The sequence below is a fragment of the Chiloscyllium punctatum genome, chromosome 30, assembly GCF_047496795.1.
Source record: "Chiloscyllium punctatum isolate Juve2018m chromosome 30, sChiPun1.3, whole genome shotgun sequence".
In the NCBI taxonomy this organism is placed as follows: Eukaryota; Metazoa; Chordata; class Chondrichthyes; order Orectolobiformes; family Hemiscylliidae; genus Chiloscyllium; species Chiloscyllium punctatum.
This window is the reverse complement of record NC_092768.1, coordinates 29236597-29264354: the sequence shown is the minus strand read 5'-3', so window position 1 is coordinate 29264354 and position 27758 is coordinate 29236597. Positions and strand designations below refer to the sequence as shown.

The window sequence follows — 27758 nt, the reverse complement described above, 5'->3', positions numbered from 1 at the left end:
GAATTTAAGGACTGAATCACAGAAAAGCTATGCCTTCAGATAGATGGTTAAGGCCAAATACAACAAGAAACAAAAGAAATTACTTTGGATAAGGTGGCAAGCTGCAGACTTGCAACAATTTGTATGGATGGACTTTTAAAGAAAAGTCAATAAATCACCTCAGAGACCAAAGGACGAAAACCTGTATAAAAATCAAACACCAGAACAACTTAACAGAAGTTTGAAGAACAGCAGTGTAGAAGGACCGAACCCTGGAAACTTCCAATGACAGGTCACTGTTGATTAATGGTGAAATCTGGCCAGGGCTTCAATCAGGTAACAGCTGAGTTGGATCACAGGTTTATACTTACTTGAGGGGTCTAACATTTGGTTACCAATGCAATAAAGTTTGAATTATTGTTTCAGTACTTGATTGTCTGTGATCTTTCTTAATAAGTAGCTGAATTAAAGGTAACACATGGTCATTTGCCCAGAACCTTCCATCCATGGACTCCATCTATACTTCCCGTTGCCGTTGTAAGGCAGCCGACATCAAAGACCCCTCCCACCCCGGTTTATAATCTCCCCCGCCCTTTTCCGTCAGGCAGAAGGTACAGATGTACTTTAAACACCTGTACCGAACAGCTTCTTTCCCACTGTCATTACACTTCTGAATAGATCGCTCAAATTTCAAATCTTATATCGATCTGGCTTTGTGCACTTGCTTTGCGGTCGTTAAGTTTGTATTCCTCGCTCTGTGCGATTCATTCCGTGACTTTCGTGTGGTGCGATCTGCCTGTATTCCACACAAAACAAAACTTGTCACTGTACTTGGGTACATGTGACAATAGATCAAATCAAAACAATTTGCCAGAGTATTTGGATAAAGCAGGGTGGGGACAGCAGGACCAAATGGATCACCGTTTCAAACAGTCGACAGATATTAAAAAGGAGGAGAAAGTGAGGACTGCAGATGCTGGAGATCAGAGTCGAGTGCTTGATGCTGGAAAAGCACAGCCAGTCAGGCAGCATCTGAGGAGGAGAATCGACGTTTCGGGCATATGCCCTTCATCAGGATTGAGGCTTGTGGTGGGGATGGGGGGTGCTTGAGAGATAAATGAGAGGTGTTGGGGCTGGGGTAGGGGTGGGGAGGTGGTAGCTGAGAACGCAACAGGCAGATAAAGGTGGTGGAGAAGGTGATAGGTTGGAGAGGAGGGTGGAGCGGATAGATGGGAAAGACGGTGCACAATTCAAAAGGGCGGCTGGAAGGTTGGATCTGGGATAAGATGGGGAAGGGAGATGGGGAAATGAGGAAACTGGTGGAATTCACATTGATCCCATGTGGTTGCAGGGTCCCAAGGCGTCAGGTGGTTAGGGTTTGGTGATGGAGGTGGCCCAGGACCAGATATTAAAGGCTGAAGAGTCTATCTCTGTGCTGTAAATTCAAAAATAAGCTTAGGATATATGAACAGGAAGGGTTTGGAGGGATATGGGCTGGGTGCTGGCAGGTGGGACTAGATTGGGTTGGGATATCTGGTCGGCATGGACAGACATGGACAACCTTTGGTCTGTTTCCATGCTGTACATCTCTATGACTAAGTTTCCCTGTCTCTTCCCACCTGTAATGATTGAGCTAGTTAAACCTCTGAGCCAGACAGACTAAAACATCTCTATTGCTCTTTATCAAGTTAGCCAATGTCGTTTGGAATAATCCCATACTCTTGGAACGGAGGGGGCAGGAGAAGGAGAGACACACAAACACAAACTCAGGCAATGATTTCTGGTCACATTCAGTATCCTGCTGTCAACTTGGGTGATGGTAAAAATAAAACATTCATTCTATCAAGATTTAGGCGATAGCTTTATGGCCACTTGGGTGAGAAGGGAATAAAGAACCAACACTTTTGGGAGATTAGGAGTTAACTTGGATAGAAAAGGTGATGTTTACATATCATTTTGTAAGAAACCAGCATTATCCTTTTCCATAGTAAATTGGCAATGTGAAGAACCTTCCAACATCTAACCGACTAACAGGATGATTAATGCATACCGGAAACATACAAAACCACCGACTGAGTTACTGAACACAATAAACATACAAAGCAGTGGAGAAACTCAGCAGGTCTGGCATCATCTGTGGAGAGAAAAACAGAGCTCGCATTTCCGGTCCCATATGACTCCTAGTCAGATCAGTGCAAGGGAGCCTGGATTAATACTGGTATTGACAGTAACGCAGGGAGTTAGGAAGAAGGGTTACTGAGCGAGGGTGTCAGGCAGCTGGATCAACATCAGGCATGGTGAGGTAACAAGAACATCGATTAGTGAGTGTGAGAAAGTTGAAGCAACAGTGAAAGGTATTCAATCAGGGGAGGTGATGGCCTAGTGGGATTACTGCTGAACTGTTAACCAAGAGACCTAGGCAATGTTCCGGGGACCCAGACTCGAATCCTGTCATGGCAGATGGTGACATTTGAATTCAATAAAAATCTGGACTTGGAATTATAATGACAACCATGAATCCATTGTCGAGTGTTGGAAAATGCCATTGGTTCACTAATGTTCTTACCTGGTCGGGCCTCCAGACCCACAGCAATTAACTGCCCTCCGTGCAATTAGAGATGGGCAATAAATGTTGACATGCCAGCAATACCCTCATCCTGAGTGAATAAAAAACTCGCAGTTCGCTGGAGTTGGTGGGTGTAGGAGCCTATGCTCGAATAATAACATGAGGCAACTGGATCTACCTCAGTCAAGAAACACGCAACGGAATATTTTTAATTGATATTCTTTCACAGGAGGTAGGAATCACTTGTTAGACCAACATTTATTGTCCATCCCTCATTGCCCACATTGCAACCACATCTGGGTCAGGGGTCACCTGGTAAGGAGGGCAGATTTCCATCCCTGGAGGACATGAGTCAGCCAGATGGGTTTTCGTGATAATCAACAGCTTTTTAATCCAGATTTTTTTCAAATTAAATTTCACAGTTTGCAACCCAAGTCTCCTGATGAAGGGCTTTTGCCCGAAATGTCGATTTCGAAGCTCCTTGGATGCTGCCTGAACTGTTGTGCTCTTCCAGCACCACTAATCCAGAATCTGGCTTCCAGCATCTGCAGTCATTGTTTTTACCTCCTTGACATTAGCCTGGGCTTCTGGATTACTTCTCCAGTGAAATTCTCACATAAACCAATGCCTTCCCATAGGCAGAGTTTACATAGTTCAATGACTCGATGGTGCTGGCCAGTGCTGGGGTGGAAAGGAGGGGAAGCAACAACAGATTGCTAATTGGAAGAGTGAAACGTGAGAATTTTGAATGGAAAACCAGTGTTAAGGTTTCCTTCTTAAACCAGGGATCACACTGTGAAGAATGAAGAGCAGCTGTTGTGTAAATTCCTCGGAGCAGCCACAATCGAGACAGTGTGCTTACGCCTGCTCTGCTCAGGCTAATTTTAATATTTTTGGCAGGTAATGCAACAACAATTCAAGCTGCAGCTGTCACAGGCCAGGGAAGTGGGGGTTTGTGCAGACTGGCCTCAACAGGCACTCAGCCAGAACATTTCAAAATTGTTCACATGAGCAGCACAGAGGCAGATAGAAAGATCCCACATCTCTAAAGCCCTGCTCGCCATCTCAAACATTCTACAGTCAACCAAGTACTTTCAAAACGTCATCACCTTTGCAATTTGGGAAATGCACCAACCAATTTCCACACTGCAAACAACAATGATATAATGATCAGGTCACTGTTATTTTTGAAAAACATTTCTGACATTGATTGAGACCCAGGCCCTGGTTAGACAGAATCCTCCCCCCCCCCCCCCGCAGAATCTTTAACATGCATCTGAGGGGAAATTCATAACACTTCAGTTTAAAGTCTTACCCAAAAGGGTAACTACCCACCCCCAAACTCAGACAGTGCAATGCTCCCTCAGGATTGACATCTTTTTGGTTGGAAATCGTTGGAATTCTTTATCAGAGCGGGACAGTATTGTCAAGGTTGAGATCGATACATTTTTGATTTAAAATGGTATACAGTGTTATGGGGATAGGTGGGCAAAACTTTTGATCACTCTGAATGGTGGGGAAAGTCCGATGGGCCAAATGGCCTACTCCTGCGATTCCATTCCCGCCCCCCCCCCCCCCCACCCTAGAGTGGAAAACACTCTGTATTGCAGAGAAAATGGCTCTGCAGTACGACACTGCATGAGTGAAAATGCCACCCGCTGAGTCCCAGCTGACAGTCAGAGAGTCACAGAGTATCAAACAGACCCTTTGGTCCAACCAGTCCACACCTACCATGTTTCCAAACTAGAGTACTCACCCCCAGCCTGTGCTTGGCCACTTCCTATTCATATACTTATCCAAATACCTTTTAAATACTAAGTGTACCTGCACCCACCACTTCCTCTGGCAGATGTAAAATAAAGTTGTCCCTCACAGCCTTTTTTAAAATCATTCTGCTCTCACCTTTAAAACATGCCCTCTCGCACATATCTTAACACAAGTTTAGACCTGCAAAGACTTTGAACGGCCTGAGTATTATTTAAGCCCAGGAACGGAACCATGAGAGGTACTCAGTAGTCAACTTGATTTTAAAGACTGAAGCAAGGGAGGGGAAAAAAATAATGAACAGCTGCTTCATTCTCATGCTTAACCTTAAAATATACTTGACAACATAGTGACCTTGAACCAGAACCCATGCCTCCCAAACATACTACGTCAGCTCGTAAGAGACTAGGACCGCCCAGATCGGTCCTGGCACCTGGGATGCAGGGCTGACTAATGGACCCTGATACCATTCCTGATCGAGGGGCAAAACCTCAATGTTGACACTTGTACAAGGCAGGTCAGGGCAAGGTCAGGATGGGATGGCTCAACAATTGAAAATCTTTAATTATTTTTTTAAGATACGTGGGTCACTGGCTGGGTGAGCATTTATTGTCCATCCTTCGGCACCCTCGAGTAAGTAGTAGGTAGCAGTCAGCTGCCTTCTTGAACCTCTAAACTCCGTTAGGTAAAGGTTGACTCTCACGCCACTGGGGTGCAAATTGCAGAATTCTGACCCAGCAACATTTGAGGAACATCAATACATTTCCAAGTCAGGATGGCGAGTGGCTTGGACAGAAACATGTAGATGGCGATGTTCCCCTGTATCTGGTACTCTTGCCCTTTCAATTGGCAGTGATCACAAGTTTCAATGGTTCTATCTAATAGACTTGGTGAATTCTTGCAGTGCATCTTTGTACACACGGTGAGTCGGTGATGGAAGGAGCGATTTTTTTGTGGATATGGTGCTAAAGAGGCTTGTGTCAAGCATCTTGTGTTGCTGGAGCTGCACTCATCGGGCAAGTGGGGAGCATTCCATCACACTCCTGAGTTGTGCCTTGGAGATGGTGGACAGACTTTTAAGAGTTGCTTGCTGCAGGATTCTGAGCCTTTGACCAGTCACAATATTTACATGGCTAGTCCAGTTCAGTTTCCACATAACGGTAACCACCTGGATGTTTAGAGTAGGGAATTCCACAATGCTAATGCCTCTGAACGTCAAGGGTTAGATTATCTCTTGTTGGATTATAGACATTATCTGACATTTGTGACACTTTCTAACCCAGGCCTGGCTCTTACCCAGATCTAGGTGCTTTTAGACATGGACTGCTTCAGTATCCAAGGAGTTACAAGCCGGGATGAACATTGTGCAGTCATCAATAAGATTTCTCATTTCTGGTTTTGCCATGGAGGGAAGTTTGTTGACGGAACAGCTGAAGATAGTTGGGCATAGGACACTACCCTGAGGCACTTCTGCAGAGATGCCCTGGGCTGAGATGACTGAGATATAACCACCATCATTTCATTTCATTTCATGCTAGGTATGACTCCAAACAGAAAGCACCCCCTTCATTTTTTGAATCAACTCCAATTTTGTACATTCCTGATGAAGGGCTTATGCCCAAAATGTCAACTCCCCTGCTCCGCAGACACTGCCTGACCTGCTATCTTTTTCCAGTGTCACACTTTTTGACTCTAATTTTGTAAGGGCTACTTGATTCCACACTTGGTCAAATGTGGGCCAACAGCACTGTTAGGGCCCACTGTCCACAGTAGTTATGGGAGAGGTGAGACAGAAATAACTGCAGGATTATGCCATTATGGTGAGGGGGAAGTAGGATGGGAGGAGGTATGTATGGATTATAAACACCAGCAGTGAACAGTTGGGATGAAAGGTCTGTTTCTGTAAATCCTATACAGTTCAATGCAGAGGTGCTTTACTGGGAAAACAAACAGTCTGGTTGAAAAATACTTCTCTAAGACATTGAAGACAGAGGATCATAATTCCCCATTCAGACAAAAATCGAAAACCAGAATTTCTTAGCCTTTACAACAAGGTATTCAGCAGCAAGTGTCCTTTAGCCTATCTGTCCCATCAGGGCTGGTTAAGACAGCAAAACAGTAATGCAAGGCATGTTTCCACATTCTGTAGGTATCAGACTAACCATTAGCGGGCCCCATATATCAGTTGGCTCAAGTGTGGCCATGAGCAGGGCCAAACTACAGTGAGAAAAACCATATGGTCACTACTACTCCTGAACTGAATAAATTGCGTCACAGACCAGTGCCTGGCCTCATTGTGAAAGATACAAAACTTCATAACAGTTCATAGAGTCAGAGATGTACAGCATGGAAACAGACCCTTCGGTCCAACCCATCCAGGCCGACCAGTTATCCCAACCCAATCTAGTCCCACCTGCCAGCACCCGGCCCATAACCCTCCAAACTCTTCCTATTCATACACCATCCAAATGCCTCTTAAATGTTGTAATTGTACCAGCCTCCACCACTTCCTCTGGCAGCTCATTCCATACACACACCACCCCCTGGGTGAAAAAGTTGCCCCTTAGCTCTCTTTTATATCATTCCCCTCTCACCCTAAACCTATACCCTCTCATTCTGGACTCCCCAACCCCAGGGAAAAGACTTTGCCTATTTACCCTATCCATGCCCCTCATAATCTTGTAATCCTCTATAAGGTTACCCCTCAGCCTCCGACGCTCCAGGGAAAACAGCCCCAGCTTGTTCAGCCTCTCCCTATAACTCAAATCCTTCAACCCTGGCAACAGCCTTGTAAATCTTTTCTGACCCTTCTCAGGTTTCACAGCATCTTTCCAATGGGAAGGAGACCAGAACTGAAAACAGAGGCCTATATTCCCTTCACCCATTCAAGAACACAGAAATAAAGTTCCATGGTATCAACGCTGGCAAATGCTGGCCAAATCTCTCCACCCAGAGATCTACAGTACAGAAAAAGGCCCTTCAGCCCATCACAGCTACACCAAGAGGACTACAAGGAAAATAAAGAAAGAAAATGTGCATTTACATAGCATCTCTCACCATCTTGTGGTGTGGTTTACATCAGTAAATAACAAAGAGAAGAACGAGGAAGACTGTTCAGCCCTTTGAGTTCAGCTTGGCACGCAGAGAGATCTGCTATCTCAACAGCATTTTCCTGCATTATTAAAGACATTAAGGGGTATGTCGATATGCAGAAATCTATCAATCTCAGACTTGAGCATACTCAATGATTGAGCCCCCACTATGCTCTGGAGCAGAGAATTCCAAAGATCCACCAGCCTCTGAATGAAGAAATTCCTCCTGCAGCCAATTTAAAGCCAAAGTCCTGCCTCTATTTGAAGTGAAGGGGTTGAGCAGTCAGTTTATCACACTGCTGTTTGGGTGCAATGTCCAGATTATCTGTTTTTGGTGATCTTATTTGAAGGATGAATATGGACCCATGCACAAGGGAATAACTCTTGTAGTCCTCCTCAGAAGTAACACGATGGATCTGGTAAGTCAACCTGAAGACGACAGACAAAGCACCCTCATTTACAGGAAGGTCATACTGACAGTGCAACACAGCCTCATTATGGCATTGAAGAGTCAGTCTTAATTACATTCTGGCGACAAGTGCCTTACAGACAGGGCCACAGCCGAGGTCTCGATTGCTGCACCGATATCAAGAGGGAGGAGACGAAGGAGTTAACAGACAGCGTGCAGAATTCATTGCATCCTTCTTTGCCTTGGTCGTGAATTCAGCCAGCACTATTCCAGCACACAATTGTGTGTTCACTGGCCCTGGTGCCTAGAGATCACAGGGAATGAAGGCACCTGCGCTTGGAACAGGGCTGGGTTTGCCCAGAACAACCGGTCTAAGGACACAGACACTGAACTCAACCAGAATTACAGAATTGTGGGGCAGATAAGGCCATTTGATCCATTGTGTTTGCACTAGCCTCTTGAGCATTCCAACTTAGTGCCAAAACTCCTCCCCCTCTCCCCATAACCCTGTGCACTGCTTCGATTTAAATTGGTCATTCAGTGTTCTTTTGAATGCTGTTTTAAGATCACAAGTTACTGGCGAGGGGACCAGTTACAGTTTAGTCACCTGCTGAGCTAACTCTGGACAGAGCAGATGCACAATAAGCCAACAGGTCAGAACGAGTAGGGAAGACCAGATGAGCTGAACCCAATGCAGGATCAGGTAGAAAATTCAGCATGCCCCCTTTTGGGAGGGAAAGGTGCAGATTAGATTAACGCAACAAACGAATCAATCCACAAAGAACCGACTGTCAAGTATATGCAAAAGTCAAATCACAGAGCATACCATTGTTTCGATTCAACAAAATTTCTGCGGTTTTGGAGATGACTGAACAGACCCTCATTTGTAGCACGTTGCACTGGAGACATTGACTCTGACAGCAGCTGCATTCATGAATGCGTTTCTGACCCAGATAAAAGGCACTGTCACTGAACCAAGATTAGACGCATACACAAACAGACAACAATAAAAAAATGCTTCACTGTTTTCAGAAAAAAAAAATGGGTTGTTGGGAAACCAGGAAGATATCGGTTTGGATCCTGGCTCTCAACCAGAGGTTGCAGAACAGAAGAACTTGCAATGAAGGAGATAGCCATTTGGCCCATCTCGGCCACGTTGGCCAAAGGAGCTGCGCAGTTCAATCCCACTTCCCAGCTCTTGATCCACAACACTGTCGATTATGACATATTGAATGTCTACTTGTATTCCAACAGTGTTTGGAACACAATCCAGGTCTCCACCTCCACCAACCTTTCTGAAAATGAGTTCTAGGTTCCTCCACCACCCTTGGTCAAAAGGTTAATCAACTCCCCTCTAAATTCTCCACTGAGTATTTTACAAGTCAAGTCCCCTGACTAGTGACCTCTGAATAGAGACTCCCTATCCACCACTTCTGCCACTCTACAACAGGCTGAGGAAGCTTCCACACGCCATGGTAAAAAGCTGGGGGGTGATACAAGTTACCAGACTGCCAGTCAGTTTCTGTCTCTCTGCTTCAAATTCGTCAGCCCCACAACCAAGAAACAATTTTTTAGATTAGATTAGATTACTTACAGTGTGAAAACAGGCCCTTCAGCCCAACAAGTCCACACCGACCCCCCGAAGAGCAACCCACCCAGACCCATTCCCCTACTTTTACCCCTCCACCTAACACTACAGGCAATTTAGAATGGCCAATTCACCTAACCTGTACATTTTTGGACTGTGGAGGAAACCCACACAGACACGGGGAGAACGTGCAAACTCCACACAGTCAGTTGCCTGAGGCGGGAATTGAACCCGGGTCTCTGGCGCTGTGAGGCAGCAGTGCTAACCAATGGTTAATGGTTGCGAGAGTGTTATGTACTCCCTGGCCAGCACAGGGAAATAGGGATCCAAACGACATTGCTTCCAAAACAGAGCAAGCTGAATCTCTGTGGATACAATGTTATCCAAACTGGTCGATGCTTCAAGACAGCCTTGCTCATTAGTGGGACATGGACAGATAAACCAACTATTGGGCCCCAGCATACTTGCTTTTCTGATCCATTGCAATGCAAGCCAAAAAAGGATGATCAAAGATGGAATGGAAAACTTATTACATCAGCTTACTTTACATTCAGCTGGACAGTTATTGAGCAGCTTTAATAGCCTCGGAAACATCCCAAAGCATTTGAAATCAATTTATTTCTGATATATTAAAAAACACATTGAACTTAAAGTGCATGGGACCCTGAGTTTATAAAAATAGTAGCACAGAGAAGAAAGGTGAGCAAGTTATCACAATCTGCCTCCAGGGTGTCTAATCCTTTAATAATCTTATATGTCTCAATCAGATCCCCTCTCAGTCTTCTAAACTCAAGGGTATACAAGCCCAGTCGCTCCAGTCTTTCAGTGTAAGGTAGTCCCGCCATTTAGAATTGACCTCGTGAACCTACGCTGCACTCCCTCAATAGCCAGAATGTCTTTCCTCAAATTTTGAGACCAGAACTGCACACAGTACTCCAGGTGTGGTCTCACCAGGGCCCTGTACAGCTGCAGAAGAACCTCTTTGCTTCTAAACTCAATCCCTCTTGTTATGAAGGCCAGCATGCTATTAGCCTTCTTCACTACCTGCTGTACCTGCATGCTTACCTTCATTGACTGGTGTACAAGAACACCCAGATGTCTATGTACTGCCCCATTACCTAAATTGATTCCATTTTGGTAGTAATCTGCCTTCCTGTTCTTGCCACCAAAGTGGATAACCATACATTTATCCACACTAAACCGCATCTGCCATGCATCTGCCCACTCACCTAACCTGTCCAGGTCACCCTGTAATCCCCTAACATCCTCATCACATTTCACCCTACCACCTAGCTTTGTATCATCAGCAAATTTGCTAATGTTATTGCTAATACCATCTTCTATATCATTAACATATATTGTAAAAAGCTGCGGTCCCAGTACTGATCCTTGCGGTACCCCACTGGTCACTGCCTGCCATTCCGAAATGGAGCCGTTTATCACTATTCTTTGTTTCCTATCAGCTAACCAGCTTTCAATCCAAGTTAGTACTTTGCCCCCAATACCATGCGCCCTGATTTTGCTCATTAACCTCCTATGTGGGACTTTATCAAAAGCTTTCTGAAAGTCCAGGTACACTACATCTACTGGATCTCCCTCGTCCATCTTCAGGGTTACATCCTCAAAAAATTCCAGAAGATTATCAAGCATGATTTCCCCTTCATAAATCCATGCTGACTCAGACCTATCCTGTTACTACTATCCAGATGTGTCGTCATTTCATCCTTTATAATAGACTCCAGCATCTTTCCCACCAGTGAGGTCAGACTAACTGGTCTATAATTTCCTGTTTTCTCTCTCCCATCTTTCTTAAAAAGTGGTACAACATTAGCCACCCTCCAATCCGCAGGAACTTATCCCACATCTATCGAACTCTAGAAAATAGTCACCAACGCATCCACAATTTCTCAAGCCACCTCCTTCAGTACCCTGGGATGTAGACCATCAGGCCCCGGGGACTTATCAACCTTCAGACCTAACAGCCTCTCCAACACCAATTCCTGGCAAATATAAATTCCTTTAAGTTCAGGTCCTTCAGCCACTGTTACCTCAGGGAGATTGCTTGTGTCTTCCCCAGTGAACACAATTCTTCTGCCATTTCTTTGTTCCCCGTAATATATTCCCCTGTTTTCTGTCCTCAAGGGCCCAATTTTAGTCTTAACCATTTTTTTGCCTTTCACATACCTAAAAAAACTTTTACTACCCTCCTTTATATTATTGGCCAATTTACCTTCATGCCTCATTTTTTTCTCTGCGTATTTCCTTCTTAGTAATCCTCTGTTGTTCTTTAAAAGCTTCCCAGTCCTCCGTTTTCCCACTTATCTTTGCTATGTTATACTTTTTCTCTTTTAAACTTTATATGTTTCTTAACTTCCTTCATCAGCCACGGCCACCCATGCCTCCTCCTCGGATCTTTCTTCCTTTTTGGAATGAACTGATCCTGCATCTTTCTGCATTATACACAGAAATACCCGCCATTGTTCCTCCACTGTCATCCCTGCTAAGGTATGGCACCAGTGAACTTTGGCAGCTCCTTCCTCATAGCTCCATAGTTCCCTTTATTCAACAGAAATATTGTCACTTCCGATTGTACCCTCTCCCTCTCAAATTGCAGATTGAAGCTTATTGCATTGTATTAATGAGGTAGAGATCTGGTTTTAGGTATGCTGGCTGGGATCAATATTAGCCAAACAACCAGGTAAAGAACATCTTTGCTCTTCTCTGAAGCAATGCCACATTGGGATCTTCTCATGAACACCTAGTGAACAGATGAAACTTTGGATTTACATCTCATCCAAAACACCTCTCTCAGCACTCTACTTGGAGGGTCAGTTGCATATTTCATTTTAAAAACCTGGGGCATGACATGAATCACTTATCTTCTGACCTGAGGAGAAAGGGCTACCCATTTATCTCATATTGATGCTCCGGCCTTGTGTCTTTTGCATACAGGGAGACCAGTCCTCAATTCTCAACTCTTTGCGAACTGTGCCTTTGCTCTGTGGTTTTGGGAAGACAAGGTACAGTTCTGTGAGGAGACTGTGCGCACTTTACACCAGAGCATCATAATCCCTTTACTATCACGGAGTTGAAAAACAAAGGAGTCACATCTAGGCATCAAAGAAGCAGCAAGGACATTAAGATAACCGCAACAGAGGCCATTGATCAGGCCAGCTTGTCGATTTGTTGGTACCAGTTTAGATATGGGTTGGGGGGGGGGGGGGGGTTAATCGCACACAGTTACATGTACTGGAGCTGGAGAATGGTGCATGACCTCAACAAGACAATGGTGGGGTGGATGAGAGGGGAAGGAAAGAGTGGCAACTAGAGATCCTTCTCCCAAGATAAAACTAATTATAAAGGAGACGTTAAGGCAGGCCTTAGGATGCATTTCTTTAGATAGAACTTGAGCAATGATAGACACTGGACACATTGCAGAAATTAGCTGGAAGCTGAAATTGGTATTTAGTCAGGACAAAATGACAAACGGCCCAAAGGCCTTCACTCATCCAAACTGATTTTGCAAAGTGGTGTCAAGACCTATAATATCACCTCTCCACTAGTTACAGGTTCAACACAAGTTCATCTGTTTTCGATCATTAGTCCTGATTCACCTTTAGTGAGGGCAGGAAACAGGTCTCCTCGCACCTGACATTTCCACCTTCCTTTCATTTCTCACATCCTTCAAAACGAAGGAACACCAAGGGGGAGAAGCGGTAGTTTCTCAGCCCAATGCTGATTTCCTCTTCTTTTGTGTCTACAGATCCCGGGAGAAATCACAGTTCCCTCTGTGGCTTGAAACCAAATCCCAGCTGGAGCACAGAATTTTGCACCAACTCCAGCCACATGGACCCAAGGAAAATAACACAAGCTACACCCTCCCCCACCTCACCGAGTTTGTGATTGCAACTGAGTTGCCTGAGACAAACAGACAAAGAAAAACAGGAAGCTCAAATACCACCGAGAATTTCAATTACTCATATACACAAGGTCACTCCTTCTCCTATTCACTTGACAAAATCCAACAGATCAACAGGGTTATTTAAACTCTGCCGAGTAAGACAATAGACAATAGACAATAGACAATAGACAATAGACAATAGACAATAGATGCAGGAGTAGGCCATTCTGCCCTTCGAGCCTGCACCGCCATTCAATATGATCATGGCTGATCATTCCTAATTAGTATCCTGTTCCAGCCTTATCTCCGTACCCCTTGACTCCACTATCTTTAAGAGCTCTATCCAATTCTTTCTTAAAAGAATCCAGAGACTGGGCCTCCACTGCCCTCTGGGGCAGAGCATTCCACACAGCCACCACTCTCTGTGTGAAGTAGTTTCTCCTCATCTCTGTCCTAAATGGTCTACCCCGTATTTTTAAGTTGTGTCCTCTGGTTCGGCACTCCCCCATCAACGGAAATATGTTCCCTCCTGCCAGAGTGTCCAATCCTTTCATAAGCCTATACGTTTCAATCAGATCCCCTCTCAGTCTTCTAAACTCAAGGGTATACAAGCCCAGTCGCTTCAGTCTTTCCGTGTAAGGCAATCCTGCCATTCCAGGAATTGACCTCGTGAACCTACGCTGCACTCCCTCAATAGCCAGAATGTCTTTCCTCAAATTTGGAGACCAGAACTGTACACAGTACTCCAGGTGTGGTCTCACCAGGGCCCTGTACAGCTGCAGAAGCACCTCTTTGCTTCTATACTCAATCCCTCTTGTTATGAAGGCCAGCATGCTATTAGCCTTCTTCACGACCTGCTGTACCTGCATGCTTGCCTTCATTGACTGGTGGACAAGAACACCCAGATCTCTCTGAACAGCCCCTTTACCTAATTTGATACCATTGAGGTAGTAATCTGCCTTCCTGTTCTTGCCACCAAAGTGGATAACCAGACATTTATCCACATTAAACTGCATCTGCCATGCATCTGCCCACTCACCTAACTTGTCCAGGTCACCCTGTAATCCCCTAACATCCTCATCACATTTCACCCTACCACCTAGCTTTGTGTCATCAGCAAATTTGCTAATGTTATTGCTGATACCATCTTCTATATCATTTACATATATTGTAAAAAGCTGCGGTCCCAGCACGGATCCCTGCGGTACCCCACTGGTCACTGCCTGCCATTTCGAAATGGAGCCGTTAATCACTACCCTTTGTTTCCTATTAGCCAACCAATTCTCTATCCAATCTAGTACTTTGCCCCCAATCCCGTGCGCCCTAATTTTACTCACTAACCTCTTGTGTGGGACTTTATCAAAAGCTTTCTGAAAGTCCAGGTACACTACATCCACTGGATCTCCCTCGTCCATCTTCCGAGTTACATCCTCAAAAAATTCAAGAAGATTAGTCAAGCATGATTTCCCCTTCATAAATCCATGCTGACTCTGTCCTATCCTGTTACTATTATCCAGATGTGCCGTAATTTCATCCTTTATAATAGACTCCAGCATCTTTCCCACCACTGAGGTCAGACTAACTGGTCTATAATTTCCTGCTTTCTCCCGCCCACCCTTCTTAAAAAGTGGCACAACATTAGCCGCCCTCCAATCCTCAGGAACCAACCCCGATTCTATTGAACTCTGGAAAATAATCACCAGCGCATCCACGATTTCCCGAGCCACCTCCTTCAGTACCCTGGGATGCAGGCCATCAGGTCCCGGAGACTTATCAACCTTCAGACCTAACAGTCTCTCCAACACCAAATCCTGGCAAATAGAAATTCCCTTAAGTTCAGGTCCTTCAGCCACTGTTACCTCAGGGAGATTGCTTGTGTCTTCCCCAGTGAACACAGATCTGAAGTACCCATTTAATTCCTCTGCCATTTCTTCGTTCCCAGTAATATATTCCCCTGCTTCTGTCTTCAAGGGCCCAATTTTTGTCCTAACCATTTTTTTGCCTTGGACATACCTAAAAAAGCTTTTACTATCCTCCTTTATATTCTTGGCCAGTTTACCTTCGTACCTCATTTTTTCTCTGCGTATTTCCTTCTTACTAATCCTCTGTTGTTCTTTAAAAGCTTCCCAGTCCTCCGTTTTCCCGCTTATCTTCGCTAAGTTATACTTTTTCTCTTTTAACCTTATATGCTTCTTTACTTCCCTTGTCAGCCACGGCCGCCCATGTCTCCTCCTGGGATCTTTCTTCCTTTTAGGAATGAACTGATCCTGCATCTTCTGCATTATACACAGAAATATCTGCCATTGTTCCTCCACGGTCTTCCCTGTTAAGGTATTATACCATTGAACTTTGGCCAGTTGCTCCCTCATAGCTCCATATTTCCCTTTATTCAACTGAAATATTGTCACTTCAGATTGTACCCACTCCCTCTCAAATTGCAGATTGAAGCTTATTGTAGTAAGGGGAACACAAGACCCATCTCTGAGCACACATGATGAACAATTCACGTCTTACTCACTGGGAAGATTAGACAACACAGGTACAAAGCAAAGACTCTAACAAGACAGACCGCAAACGCTTCTCACAATCTCCACCACCCAACTCAATAATTTAACAATTTACCAAGAGTACGGCCACTAAATTCCTTACCATTGACACATAGTGGCTTCCATTGACCAAAAACTGAACTGGACTAGCCAGATAAATACTGTGGTTACAAGTCTGAATTCTTGAAGTACTTGCCTCTTACTCCCCAAGGCCAAAGCATAGATCAGGAGTGTGATGGAGTACCCTCCATTTGCCTGGATGAATGCAGCTCCAACAACTTTCATAAAGCGCGACATCATTCAGGATAGAGGCACCTCATCCACCATATTCACTCAGTGTCACACAGCTGTGCAGCGAAAGCAGTGTGCATCGTGTTTGTAAGTTGCACTGCATCAACTCACCACACCTTCCTAACAAAGCCGAGGAAATATTTGGGAAGCACACTTGAAAGTTCTCATGATCTAGTGAGATTCTGGATTAGTGGTGCTGGAAGAGCACAGCAGTTCAGGCAGCATCCAAGGAGCTTCGAAATCGACGTTTCGGGCAAAAGCCCTTCATCAGGAATAAAAGAGCTGAGTGTGTGGGAGGCGGCAGAGGACTGGTCTGTTGGGGCAGCTGTCACATCTCAATCAGACAATTTCCTCCCTTCAGTAAGAGGCACAGTACAGGATTCAGCTGACAATATTGATAGCAATCCAGTCTGTCTGCTAAGTCATAGAGATGCACATCATGGAAACAGACCCTTTGGTCCAGCTCGTCCATGCCGATCAGACATCCTTACGTATGCTTTTATATCTTCCCCACACCCTAAACCTATACCCTCTAGTTCTGGACTCCCCCACCCCAGGAAAAAGACCTTGTCTATTTAGCCCACCCAAGCCCCTCTGATTTTATAAACCTCTATAAGGTCACCCCTCAGCTTCCGAGGCTCCAGGGAAAGCAGCCCCAGCCTATTCAGCCTATCCGTATCGTACGAACCCTCCTACCCGGCAGCATCCTTGTAAATCTTTTCTGAACCCTTTCAAGTTTCACAACATCCTTCCTATAGGAGGGAGACCAGAATTGCACACAATATTCCAAAAGTGGCCTAACCAATGTCCTGTACAGCCGCAACATGACCTCCCAACTTCTACATTCAGTGCTCTGACCAATAAAGGAAAGCATACCAAACGCCTTCTTCACTCTCCTATCTACCTGCGACTCCACTTTCAAGGAGCTATGAACCTGCACTCCAAGGTCTCTTTGTTCAGCAACACTCCCCAGGACCTTACCATTGAGTGTATAAATCTGCCTTGATTTGCCTTTCTAAAATGCAGCACCTCACATTTATCTAAATTAAACTCCATCTGCCACTTCTCAGCCCATTGGCCCATCTGATCAAGTACATTTTTCACTGTCCATTACACCTCCAGTTTTGGGGGAGGGGGGGGGAGGGGGGGGAGGGGGGAGAGTGGGGGGAGGGGGGGAGGGAGGGAGGGAGAGTGGGGGGGGGGGGAGGGAGGGAGAGTGGGGGGGGGGGGGGAGGGTTTGGGGGAGTGGGGTGTGGGGGCTGTAGACTGAAACGCAGTCAGACGCGACCCCCCCCCCACCGTGCACTTACTTGCTGGAATTGGTCCTCCGGCCGGGCTGCAGGTGGTGATCCAGGACGGTGACCCTCTCAGGGAACAGGGGGTTAATATCGAAAGGGAACTCCATGATGTTGGGGGGGGGGGGGGGGGGGGAACAAAATAAAAATAAAATCTCAGAGAGAGTGAAATCCGCCAGAGGACAAATGGAAAACGGGAAAAATACACATTGTATTTTTTTAAAAAACAAAAGGCCACCGGGATTAAAATGAAATGAAAGTATATCTTTGACAAGGCGACACTGAGGATAAAACAATGATTTTGTGGGAAAAGGGGGGGGGGGACAGGCCCCGCCCACCACAACGCCAGCTCCTTCACATCACCGTCAAAGGCGGCATCTCAATCCCGCATAACGTTTTTTCCACTTGGTCGGGGAGTGGGGGGCGGTTAAAACACATTAAATCATTCTCTTTCCTTTCCAACTCCTCCTCCTCCAGCAGCAGCAGCATCAGGCGAGTCGCCCGGGGCGACCGGCGCCCACTTCCGGCGGAGAAGGGCAGCGTCGCCGCGCAGCCGCCATCTTGGGTGAGGCGCCGGGTGCGGACAATGGACGAGCGTCCTGCCTCGCCCCGCCCCTCCGCGCCCTGCCCCGCCCCTATCCCCTCGCCGCGTCTGGCCCAGCCTGGCCTGGCCCCGCCCCGCCCCGCCCCGCCCCTCCCCAGCTGCGCCCCTCCCCTCGCCGCGTCTGGCCCAGCCTGGCCTCGCCCCGCCCCTCCGCGCCCTGCCCCGCCCCTCCCCTCCCCCAACAACCTCCCCATCGCCCTCAGCCACGTGCAGAGCTCCTCTCACTGCAGTGGGCCCTTGGCTGCCATCTTGTAGCCCCCATTCTTGCCCCCCTCTGCACCAACACAGTACCTTACCCTGTGGAAGGCAGGCACCTCCTCACCGGTGCACTGTTCGTTTCTTTCCTTTCTTTTTAGATTCTAATCTAAACTTAATCTCTGGGTCTGGACATGAGCACCCAAAGATCAAAAGTAGATGTACTCAAAATTAGATTGGAATCAATCTAAACATCAGGTCATAGACAGAGAACACAGGGGGCTAATACCTTCAACATATTGTCTCGCTATCACCATTGTTAACAGCTAACCCAAGAATGCAACTTCTAAAAAAAGGTTTTGTGATTTACACATGAAAGAAGTGAAACTATCACTGTATTCTAACAGATGAAAGGCTTAACAGACAATCAATTTTTCAATGTATAATTTCAGTTACATCACACTGCAAATTTTTGCTATAAATTCTGTGTTACGATCGAGCCCTCCACAATCCACCTGATGAAGGAGCGTCATTCCGAAAGATAGTGTGCTTCCAATTAAACCTGTTGGACTATAACCTAGTGTTGTGTGATTTTTAACTTTGTACACCCCAGTCCAACACCAACATCTCCAAATCATGTCTGTGTGGAGTTTGCACATTCTCCCTGTGTCTGCGTGGGTTTCATCCGGGTGTTCTGGTTTCCTCCCACAATCCAAAGATGTGCAGATGAATTGGCCATGCTAAATTGCCCATAGTTGTTAGGTGCATTAGTCGGGGGAGGTGGGGGGTTTACCCTTCGGAGGGTCGGTGTGGACTTGTTGGGCCAAAGGGCCTGTTTCCACACTGTAGGTAATCTAACCTAAAACAAAATGCCTTTTTAACTGTTCGAAACAAAAAAAAATTGCTGTCAAGTGTTCAGTACCGCCAGGGTGTTAATGAAGAACTGGCGCCCGGTGCAAAAGCTATTGTAACACTTGAAAGGGTTTACAAGGACGTCGCCAGGGTTGGAGGGTTTGAGCTATAGGGAGAGCCTCAGTAGGCTGGATCTTATTTCCCTGGAGCTTTGGAGGCTGAGGGTGACCTTATTAGAAATTTATAAAATCATGAGGGGCATGGACAGGGTGAATCGTCAAGGTCGCTTTCCAAGGACAGGGGTGCTCAACACTAGAGGTCTTAGGTTTAAGGTGAGAGGGGAACAACTTAAAAGGGACTAAAGGGGCAACTTTTTCACTCAGAGGGTGGTACGTGTGTGGAATGAGCTGCCAGAGGAAGTGGTTGCGGCTGGTACAATTGCAACATTCAAAAGGCATCTGGATGGGTATATGATTAGGAAGGGTTTGGAGGGATGTGGGTCAAATGCTGGCAAATAGGACTAGATTTTAGTTAGGATGTTCAGTAGTCATGGACACGTTGCGCCAAAGGGTCTGTTTCAATGCTGTCCCTCTCTATGACTCTAACCTCAGCAGGTCTGGCAGCATCTGTGGGAGACAGCAAAGTTAACACTTTGAGTCCAGTGACCTTTCTTCCACTGGATGTTTGTTGAATGCCTGAGAGTTGCTATTTTTGCTAAACATTTAACAGTCTTAGAGTGGAATGTGGAAACAAAGAAAACATACAATATTTTGAGTACATCTACTTTTGATCTTTGGGTGCTCATGTCCAGTGCCAGAGATTAAGTTTTAAATTCTTAGTCTCGTCAAATCCAAAGGCTAATCTGCATATTTTTTCCTTCAGATGGTAAATAATGTAATGTGGAGTTTCAGTATTTTCTCTGTTTATTCCCAACTCTTCCTGACACCACATTTTTTATTTCAAAAGTATATTTTATTCATAAATTATCTACAAGCAAATACAAGATATTCAAAACAGATCAGTACAGACATTGCAGAAAAAAAGCAGTGGAACTTTGAAAGTTATCATTAGACCTTCAATCCAGTTGCAACAACAGACATTGTCGAAACATGAAAGGAAAATATTTATATTTGCATTAAGATTACATGGCTATCTCAAAACTTAACAGACCCTCGTTATGTTTTGGCAGAAAGCACTGAAATGGTGACCTGTCCACACTGCACCTTGGTGGCAGCTTCCCCAAGCTTTAGAATCCCGACAGTGTGGAAGCAAGCCATTTGGCCGATTGAGTCCACACCAATGCTCTGAAGAGCATCCCACCCACACCCATACCCTCCTTCCCTATCCCTGCATGTCCCATGTCTAGTCCACCTGGCCTGCACTATGGGCAATTTAGTACGGCCAATCCACCTGTGGCCAGATGGACCACTGGAAATAATGAATTTATGATGGACATTAATAAATTTACCATAGATTTACAAAAGATGGACAATGATTAAAACATGCTGGGAAATACAACCTAGCCTTGACTAAAATCATTGGAGATGCCGGTGTTGGACTGGGGTATACAAAGTTAAAAATCACACAACACCAAGTTATAGTCCAACAAGTTTACTTGGGAGCACTAGCCTTCGGAGCGCTGCTCCTTCATCAGGTGGTTGCAGAGTATAAGATTGTAAGACACAGAATTTATAGCAAAAGTGTAGAGTGTGATGTCACTGAAATTATATATTGAAAAAGTCCTGGATTGTTTGTTAAGTCTCTCATCTTATAGAATGACCATGTTGGTTTCAGTTATTTCATATGTAAATCCCAGAACTTTTATTTCAAGTTACGTACTCAAGTGAACTTTAACAATAGGTGCCATGTCAGCTCAGATAATGCATTGAAGGTGTGAGGTGCTCTGTGAGAGGCTGGCTGTGCCTCAATGTACTTGCAGAATTACATTTTATTTTGCTCAAAAACTGCATGACTCTATGTAGGATTCTGTAAATCCCCTTTTCAGAAATAGAATCAGTCTGAACATTAGGGCAGAGGCAGCCTCACACACAGGGCATCTCACATGCTTGATGAAGGAACAGCGCTCCAAAAGCTAGTGCTTCCAAGTAAACCTGTTGGACTATAACCTGGTGTCGTGTGATATTTAACTTTGATTAAAATGACTGTGCTAATCCGCATGGTGCAAAATAAAGACAGACTGCAGTTCCCCTCAGACAGTTTGCAAACAAACATGACAACTGCAGACCGCGCAATACACACCTGAAGTTGGATTTGAATGGGACAATGGAATGTCGCCCTCAGGACAGTCTGGAACAGTGAGTCATTCGCTAGACACACAGTTGCATCGCACCCTTATTTGGAGAATGTTACGTGCACCCAGCACCTACCATAATGAGTTTAGATTAGAGTGGTGCTGGAAAAGCACAGCAGGTCAGGCAGCGTCCGAGGAGCAGGAAAATCGATGTTTCGGGCAAAACCTAAGGGCCACCGCGCTGTCAATGCATCAACAGTTGGTTGGATCTCATTGATCTGGGTAATCGAACCTGACCAACCCATTGGTAGATCCTCAAGACCCTCCCAAAAGGGCGCGAAGGATAAGAATCACTGCAAGACCCCACTCAGGGCGGTAACTTGAGGATAACTACTGAAAGAGAAGACCCTTGCAAGACCATCAGAAGAAGAAGAAGAAGAAGACATCATCACATGGAGTCTGGCCAAGTTCCAGTGTGGTGGTATATGGTCATACAAAATTAAAGCAGAAGATAGTTTGCAGTTCTTTTTTGTTAGTTTATAGTATACTTTATTTTTTGTTAGTTTATAGTATACTAATATTAATTGTGTTCAATAAACGAATATTATCGTATATAAGAGTCGACTCTCAGTTAGTTCTCTTACTGAATATAGGAATGTAAACACACTGTGTGGCAGGTACAACACACCTAACCCACACATCTTTGGATCGTGAGAGGAAACCGGAGCACCCGGAGGAAACCCACGCAGACACAGAAAGAATGTGCAAACTCCACACACCAGTCACCTGAGGGTGCAATCAAACCTGGATCTTTGGCACGATAAGGCAGCTGAGCTTACCACTGTGCCATCCTCAGTGCATCGCTCAGCACATAGTCCTGAGTTTTGGAATGTGCCAGTCAGGTCAGTCGAGGTCAGATATTTGCACTGGAAGATTAATAAGTCTCGGGGAGACCAAAGAGCATCTTTCATCAAGCTAATGCTCCTCCATGGCTGTCTCAAATTGTGCCTGGGGAACAGCCTGTAGAGCATACAGTCCTGTGTCACAGAGCTGCTCTGGATGAACCATTATTACTTCCGTTGTCCTCAAAGTATGTCCTTTATTGTTCCTTCCTTACTGACATGCTGCCCCTTAGTGGTGACATTTGCAGACATAAGTGCAGGCTTCAAATGTACACTGAGCATGCCTGGCCCATCTTCTGCTTTCCTTCCTTACAACCAATGTGTGACCAAGCTGTTTACCTGCCACAGCATGTTGGATAGTTTCAATTTCCTCAGTGATACATGGAAAAGATAAAAATCATTGGCCTTGCCCTCTAACTCAAACCCTTCTCACCATTACTGACCCTCTCCAGACACCGTGCCAAGATTTTCAAAATTTCAATGTCTTGTTTAAAGCCAACATGAATTTCTAGACTTACAGCCTCTTCGGTAATACAATCAGGTTCTGTCTGACAAAGCATGAATTCTTAAATTCTCATCTTTGTTTCAAAATTCGTCTGTGGTTTTGCTCATGCCTACTGCAGGAACCACCAGCAAATCAAACATACTCAAGATCTCTGTGTTCTTCCAATTTCTGCCTGTTGCACATCCCTGATTTTTATTTCTCTACCACAGAGGGAATGCACTTTTTGCTACACAGGCTATGTGCAACTTCCTCCCTCAGCCATTTTGTCTCTTGACCTCTCATTCTTTTAAGATGTTCCTTAACATCTCCCTCTTTGACCGATATTTAATCACATGCCTTGGATGTTGGATTGTGGCAGTCAGGTCTCTCTGCTAGACAAGAAATTATGTCTGGCAATATTTCAAAGGACAGTGGGAAGTGGAGGGGGTCATTAGGGCCGACTGCCTGCCCCTCTTCTGCGGTTACGTTAGAGCCCGGGTGTCCTTGGAGAAGGAGCATGCGGTGTCCACAAAAACCCTGGAGTTGTTCAGGGAGAGGTGTGCGCCGCAGGGAGTGGAGTGCATTATTTCCCCCTCCAACTCTATTTTGATTTAGTCCCTACCCTCCCCTTCACTGTTTTGATCACACAGCATTGCCCTTTGATGTGAAGGGGAGTGCTTGTCACTGGCCACTCGGGTGTTTTCCTATCTTACTGGTGGTGGAAATTGAATAAAGATTCTTGCACTTTGTGTCTTTCACTGTGTCTCACATCTACACACACACACCATGGGTGCTGCGGAAAAAAATAAGCACTACCACAGTTAGGCGGTAGTGTGGGGGTTAATAAAAAGAGAAAAAAAATTAACAGGGGCCTCCCCCTCCAACTCTATTTTGATTTAGTCCCTGCCCTCCCCTTCACTGTTTGATCACACAGCAAAAAAATAGAAAAAAAAGAACAGGAGTGCTTATCAATGGCTACTCAGGTGTTTTTCTCCTTTTGAGAGTTGGATCAGTGTGACTGTGTGTGTGCACGTGCAAGGACTCCTCCTTGAAGGGGACTGTCCCTGGACTAGCTGCCCTACAAAAAAAACAACAGGAGTGTCGGCTCGCCTAGGCCGCTAGACAGGACTGCTCCGAGTGCTATCTTACAGGAGTCGAGTGCTGGTCATAAACCAGCTGGTGGCCGCCATGCTGTGGTACCGGTTGGTCACTTTGGTCCCTCCTCCTGGCTTTGTCGCTGACATCCAGAGAACGTTGGTCGACTTCTTCTGGGACAAAAAGATGCACTGGGTCGCCGCGCAGGTTCTGAGTCTCCCTATTGAGGAGGGCGTCCGCACCCAGGTCGCGACGTTCCGCCTTCAGACCTTGCGGTGATACCTTTACGTCGAGCCTCCTCCTAGGTGGTGCGCCCTGGCGACGTATTTTTCCGCCAGGTGCGTAACCTCAACTACGACACGCAGCTCCTGTTCGTCGACCATGACAGTTTGGAGGTCGCCCTCAAGACGCTGCCTGTCTTTTACCAGGACCTGATCACTGTCTGGAACATGGTCGAATCGCGTCGCGCCTACCCTCTGGCCGGAGTAGCGGCTGTCGTCAGGGAGCCGTTGCTCAGGAATCCGCACCTCCGTACTCGCGGGTTCGAGTTGCTGTCGGAGGGGAGGGCCGTGGCGGCGAGGGCGACCAGGGTCGGGGGCCTGGGCTGGACGCTGCCGCAGGACATAGCGAGCAAGGCAGCAGTAGACGTCCGGTACGTGTCCACCGCCATCCAACGCCTTAAAACAGCGGTGCTCGGACCCGACGTAGAGCACCAGTTGGAGGACGCGCAGGTGTGCGGTGGGATCCCGTCCGCGCTCACCCCAGCCCGGACGGAATTTCACATTGGCCCCAAGGTCCCGTACTTCCCGCGGGAGCCTGTGCCCCACAACCTGAGCCGCCTCCGGAATTTTAATTTCGTTCCCTTCCATGGGGTTAAAAAGGAGGGCCCTATATAGACTGCTGCTGCACACCGTCCACCTCTTCACCCTCATCCTCCGGGCGGTGGAGATCCCCAGTGGAGGGCTCTCTACGCGGGAGTCCTCCCCCTTTCTCTCGGGGATCTGGGGTGGAGAGTGCTGCACCCTGCAACCGCAGATTGCGATGGTTCACGGACTCCCAGCCCAACTGCTTGTTCTGTGGCGCTGTGGAGTCAGTGGACCATGTATATATTGGGTGTGGGCGTTTGCACTCCCTTTTTGGTTTTTTCTCAAAAACCTCCTCCTCTGCTTTTGGTTGCACTTCATCCCCACGCTCCTGATCTTCGGGCACCCTGTACGGAGGAGGGAGGGCAGGTCCGAAGACCTCCCCGTGGCTCTGCTCCTGGGCCTGGCCAAACTGGCCATCAACAGGTCCAGGCAGCGGGCCGTGGAGGGGGTCATTAGGGCCGACTGCCTGCCCCTCTTCGGGGGTTACGTTAGAGCCCGGGTGTCCTTGGAGAAGGAGCACGCGGTGTCCACCAACACCCTGGAGTTGTTCAGGGAGAGGTGGGCGCCGCAGGGAGTGGAGTGTATTATTTCCCCCTCCAACTCTATTTTGATTTAGTCCCTACCCTCCCCTTCACTGTTTTGATCACACAGCACTGCCCTTTGATGTGAAGGGGAGTGCTTGTCACTGGCCACTCGGGTGTTTTCCTATCTTCCTGGTGGTGGAAATTGAATAAAGATTCGTGCGCCTTGTGTCTCTCACTGTGTCTCACACCTACACACACACACACACACACACCATGGGTGCTGGGGGAAAAAAAAACAACAGGAGTGTCTGGGCCTGGCCAAACTGGCCAACAACAGGTCGAGGCAGCAGGCCATGGAGGGGGTTGTTAGGGCCAACTGCCTGCCCCTCTTCCGTGGTTACGTTAGAGCCCAGGTGTCCTTGGAGAAGGAGCATGTGGTGTCCACCAACACCCTGGAGCTGTTCAGGGAGAGGTGGGCGCCGCAGGGAGTGGAGTGCATTATTTCCCCGTCCAACTCTATTTTGATTTCATCTCTGCCCTCCCCTTCACCGTTTGATCACACAGAATTGCCCTTATTTTGTGAAGGGCACTGCTTGTCACTGGCCACCCAGGTGTTTTCCTTTCGAGAACTGGATCAGTGTGAGTGTGTGCACGTGCAGGGACTCTCTTCCTTGAAGGTGTCTGAGAAGAAGGGGACCGTCCCTGGATCAGCTGTCCCACATCGAGAGATCTGAAGGAAGGAAGAAGAGAAAAAAAATAAACAAAACAACAGGAGTGTCTGGGCCTGGCCAAACTGGCCATAAAGACATGTTTGTCTTTCACTGTGTCTCACACCCGCACACACACACCATGGGTGCTGGGGAAAATATGAGCACTACCGCAGTTAGTTGGTAGGGTTCTGTTCACACTAAAAAAAAAGAAAAAAAAAAATAGAAAAAAAAGGACAGGAGTATCAGGCCCTGGCCAAACTGGCCATAAACAGGTCCTGGCTTTGGGCCGTGGAGGAGGTCATTAGGGCCGACTGCCTGCCCCTCTTCCATGGTTACGTCCGAGCTGAGATGTCCCTGGAGAAGAAGCATGCAGTGTCTATCAACACTCTTGAGCTGTTCAGGAAGAGTTGGGCACCGCAGAGAGTGGAGTGCTTTATTTTCCTCTATTTTGATTTAATCCCTGCTTCCCCCCGCCCCTTCACTGTTTGATCACACAGCATTGCCCTTTGTCGAGAAGGGCACTGCTTGTCACTGGCCACTCGGGTGTGTCCTTTCTTCCTGGTGGTGGAATATAAATAAAGATTTACACACTTGTTGTTCTTCACTGTGTCCGACACCTGCACACACATGACATGGAAAGAAAAGAAAAAGAAAAAAAGAAAAAAGGAAGATCAGGAGTGCCAGAGGTTCTGTTCACTCTGAGAACTGGCTCTGAGGGAACTTGGTTAGAGACAAACAAAACTCCAGATGCTGGAATCCAAAATACACAGGCAGATGGCTGGAAGAACACAGCAAGCCAGGTAGCATCAGGAAGTGGAGAAGTCAACGTTTCAAGTGTAACCCTTTTTCTGGACTGGACGTCTCCACGCGCTGATGCCACCTGGCTTGCTGTGTTCTTCCAGCCTCCTGCCTGTGTATTTCTGCCTGCAACAGTAATAGACTCACTAACTTTAAGGGCACTTAAATGGCCACTGGATAAACATAAAGGATGATAATGGAATAACGTAGATTAGATGGGGTTCAGATTGGTTTCACAGGTCGGCACAACATCCAGGGCTGAAGGGCCTGCACTGCACTGTAATGTTCTATGTTCTGAAGGAACTTGGTCAGTGCCAAGGAATCATATAGTATTAAGAAAGGGTTACTTTGTGATGGGACACCAGCCTCTGTGGAGTCATTTCAAAGGTTTTGGGGGAAAAAAGCTTCAAAAGTTCAATGTCTTTCTTTTTATAGTCACAGAAATATACAGAATGGAAACAAATCCATCAGTCCAACTCATCCATGGTGATCATAGAGTCACAGAGATGGATAGCACAGAAACAGATATCCCAACCTAATCTAGTCCCACTTGGCAGCATCTGCCCTAAATCCCTCCAAACCCTTCCTATTCATATACCCATCCAGACGCCTTTTAAATGTTGCAATTTACCAGTGCAACCACTTCCTCTGGCAGCTCATTCCATACACGCAGCACCCTCTATGTGAAAAAGTTGCACCTAAGGTCTCTTTTATATCTAGGGTGGCTCAGTGGCTAGCACTGTTCCCTCACAGCACCAGGGACCCAGGTTCAATTCCAGCCTCGGGCGACTGTCTGTGTGGAGTTTGCACATTCTCCCCATGTCTGGGCAGGTTTCCTCCGGGTGCTCTGGTTTCCTCCCACAGTCCAAAGATGTGAAGGTTAGGGTGAATTGGCCGTGCTAAATTGCCCATAGTGTTAGGTGCATTAGTCAGAGGGAAATGAGTCTGCATGGGTTACTCTTTGGAGGGTCGGTGTGGACTGGTTGGGCCAAAGGGCCTGTTTCCACACTGTAAGGAATCTAATTTAATCTTTCTCTTCTCACCCT

The 27758-nt window shown here is 46.5% G+C and overlaps 1 protein-coding gene across 5 annotated transcripts in view; it reads right to left on the bottom strand.

Moving 5' to 3' along the window:
* atat1 (alpha tubulin acetyltransferase 1) overlaps positions 1 to 17934 on the bottom strand; it is a 67982-nt gene extending 50048 nt beyond the window's left edge. The window contains exon 1 of one of the 5 annotated variants that reach the window (XM_072550152.1): positions 17447 to 17934. In XM_072550152.1, coding sequence (XP_072406253.1) covers positions 17447 to 17541 — 95 coding nt within the window. In that variant the 5' untranslated portion in view covers positions 17542 to 17934. Of the gene's footprint in view, positions 1 to 2857; positions 3575 to 4447; positions 4471 to 17446 lie in introns of those variants that run through there. The other 4 variants (XM_072550153.1, XM_072550156.1, XM_072550154.1 and 1 more) reach the window with 4 other exon arrangements.
* Positions 17935 to 27758: the final 9824 nt, after the last annotated feature.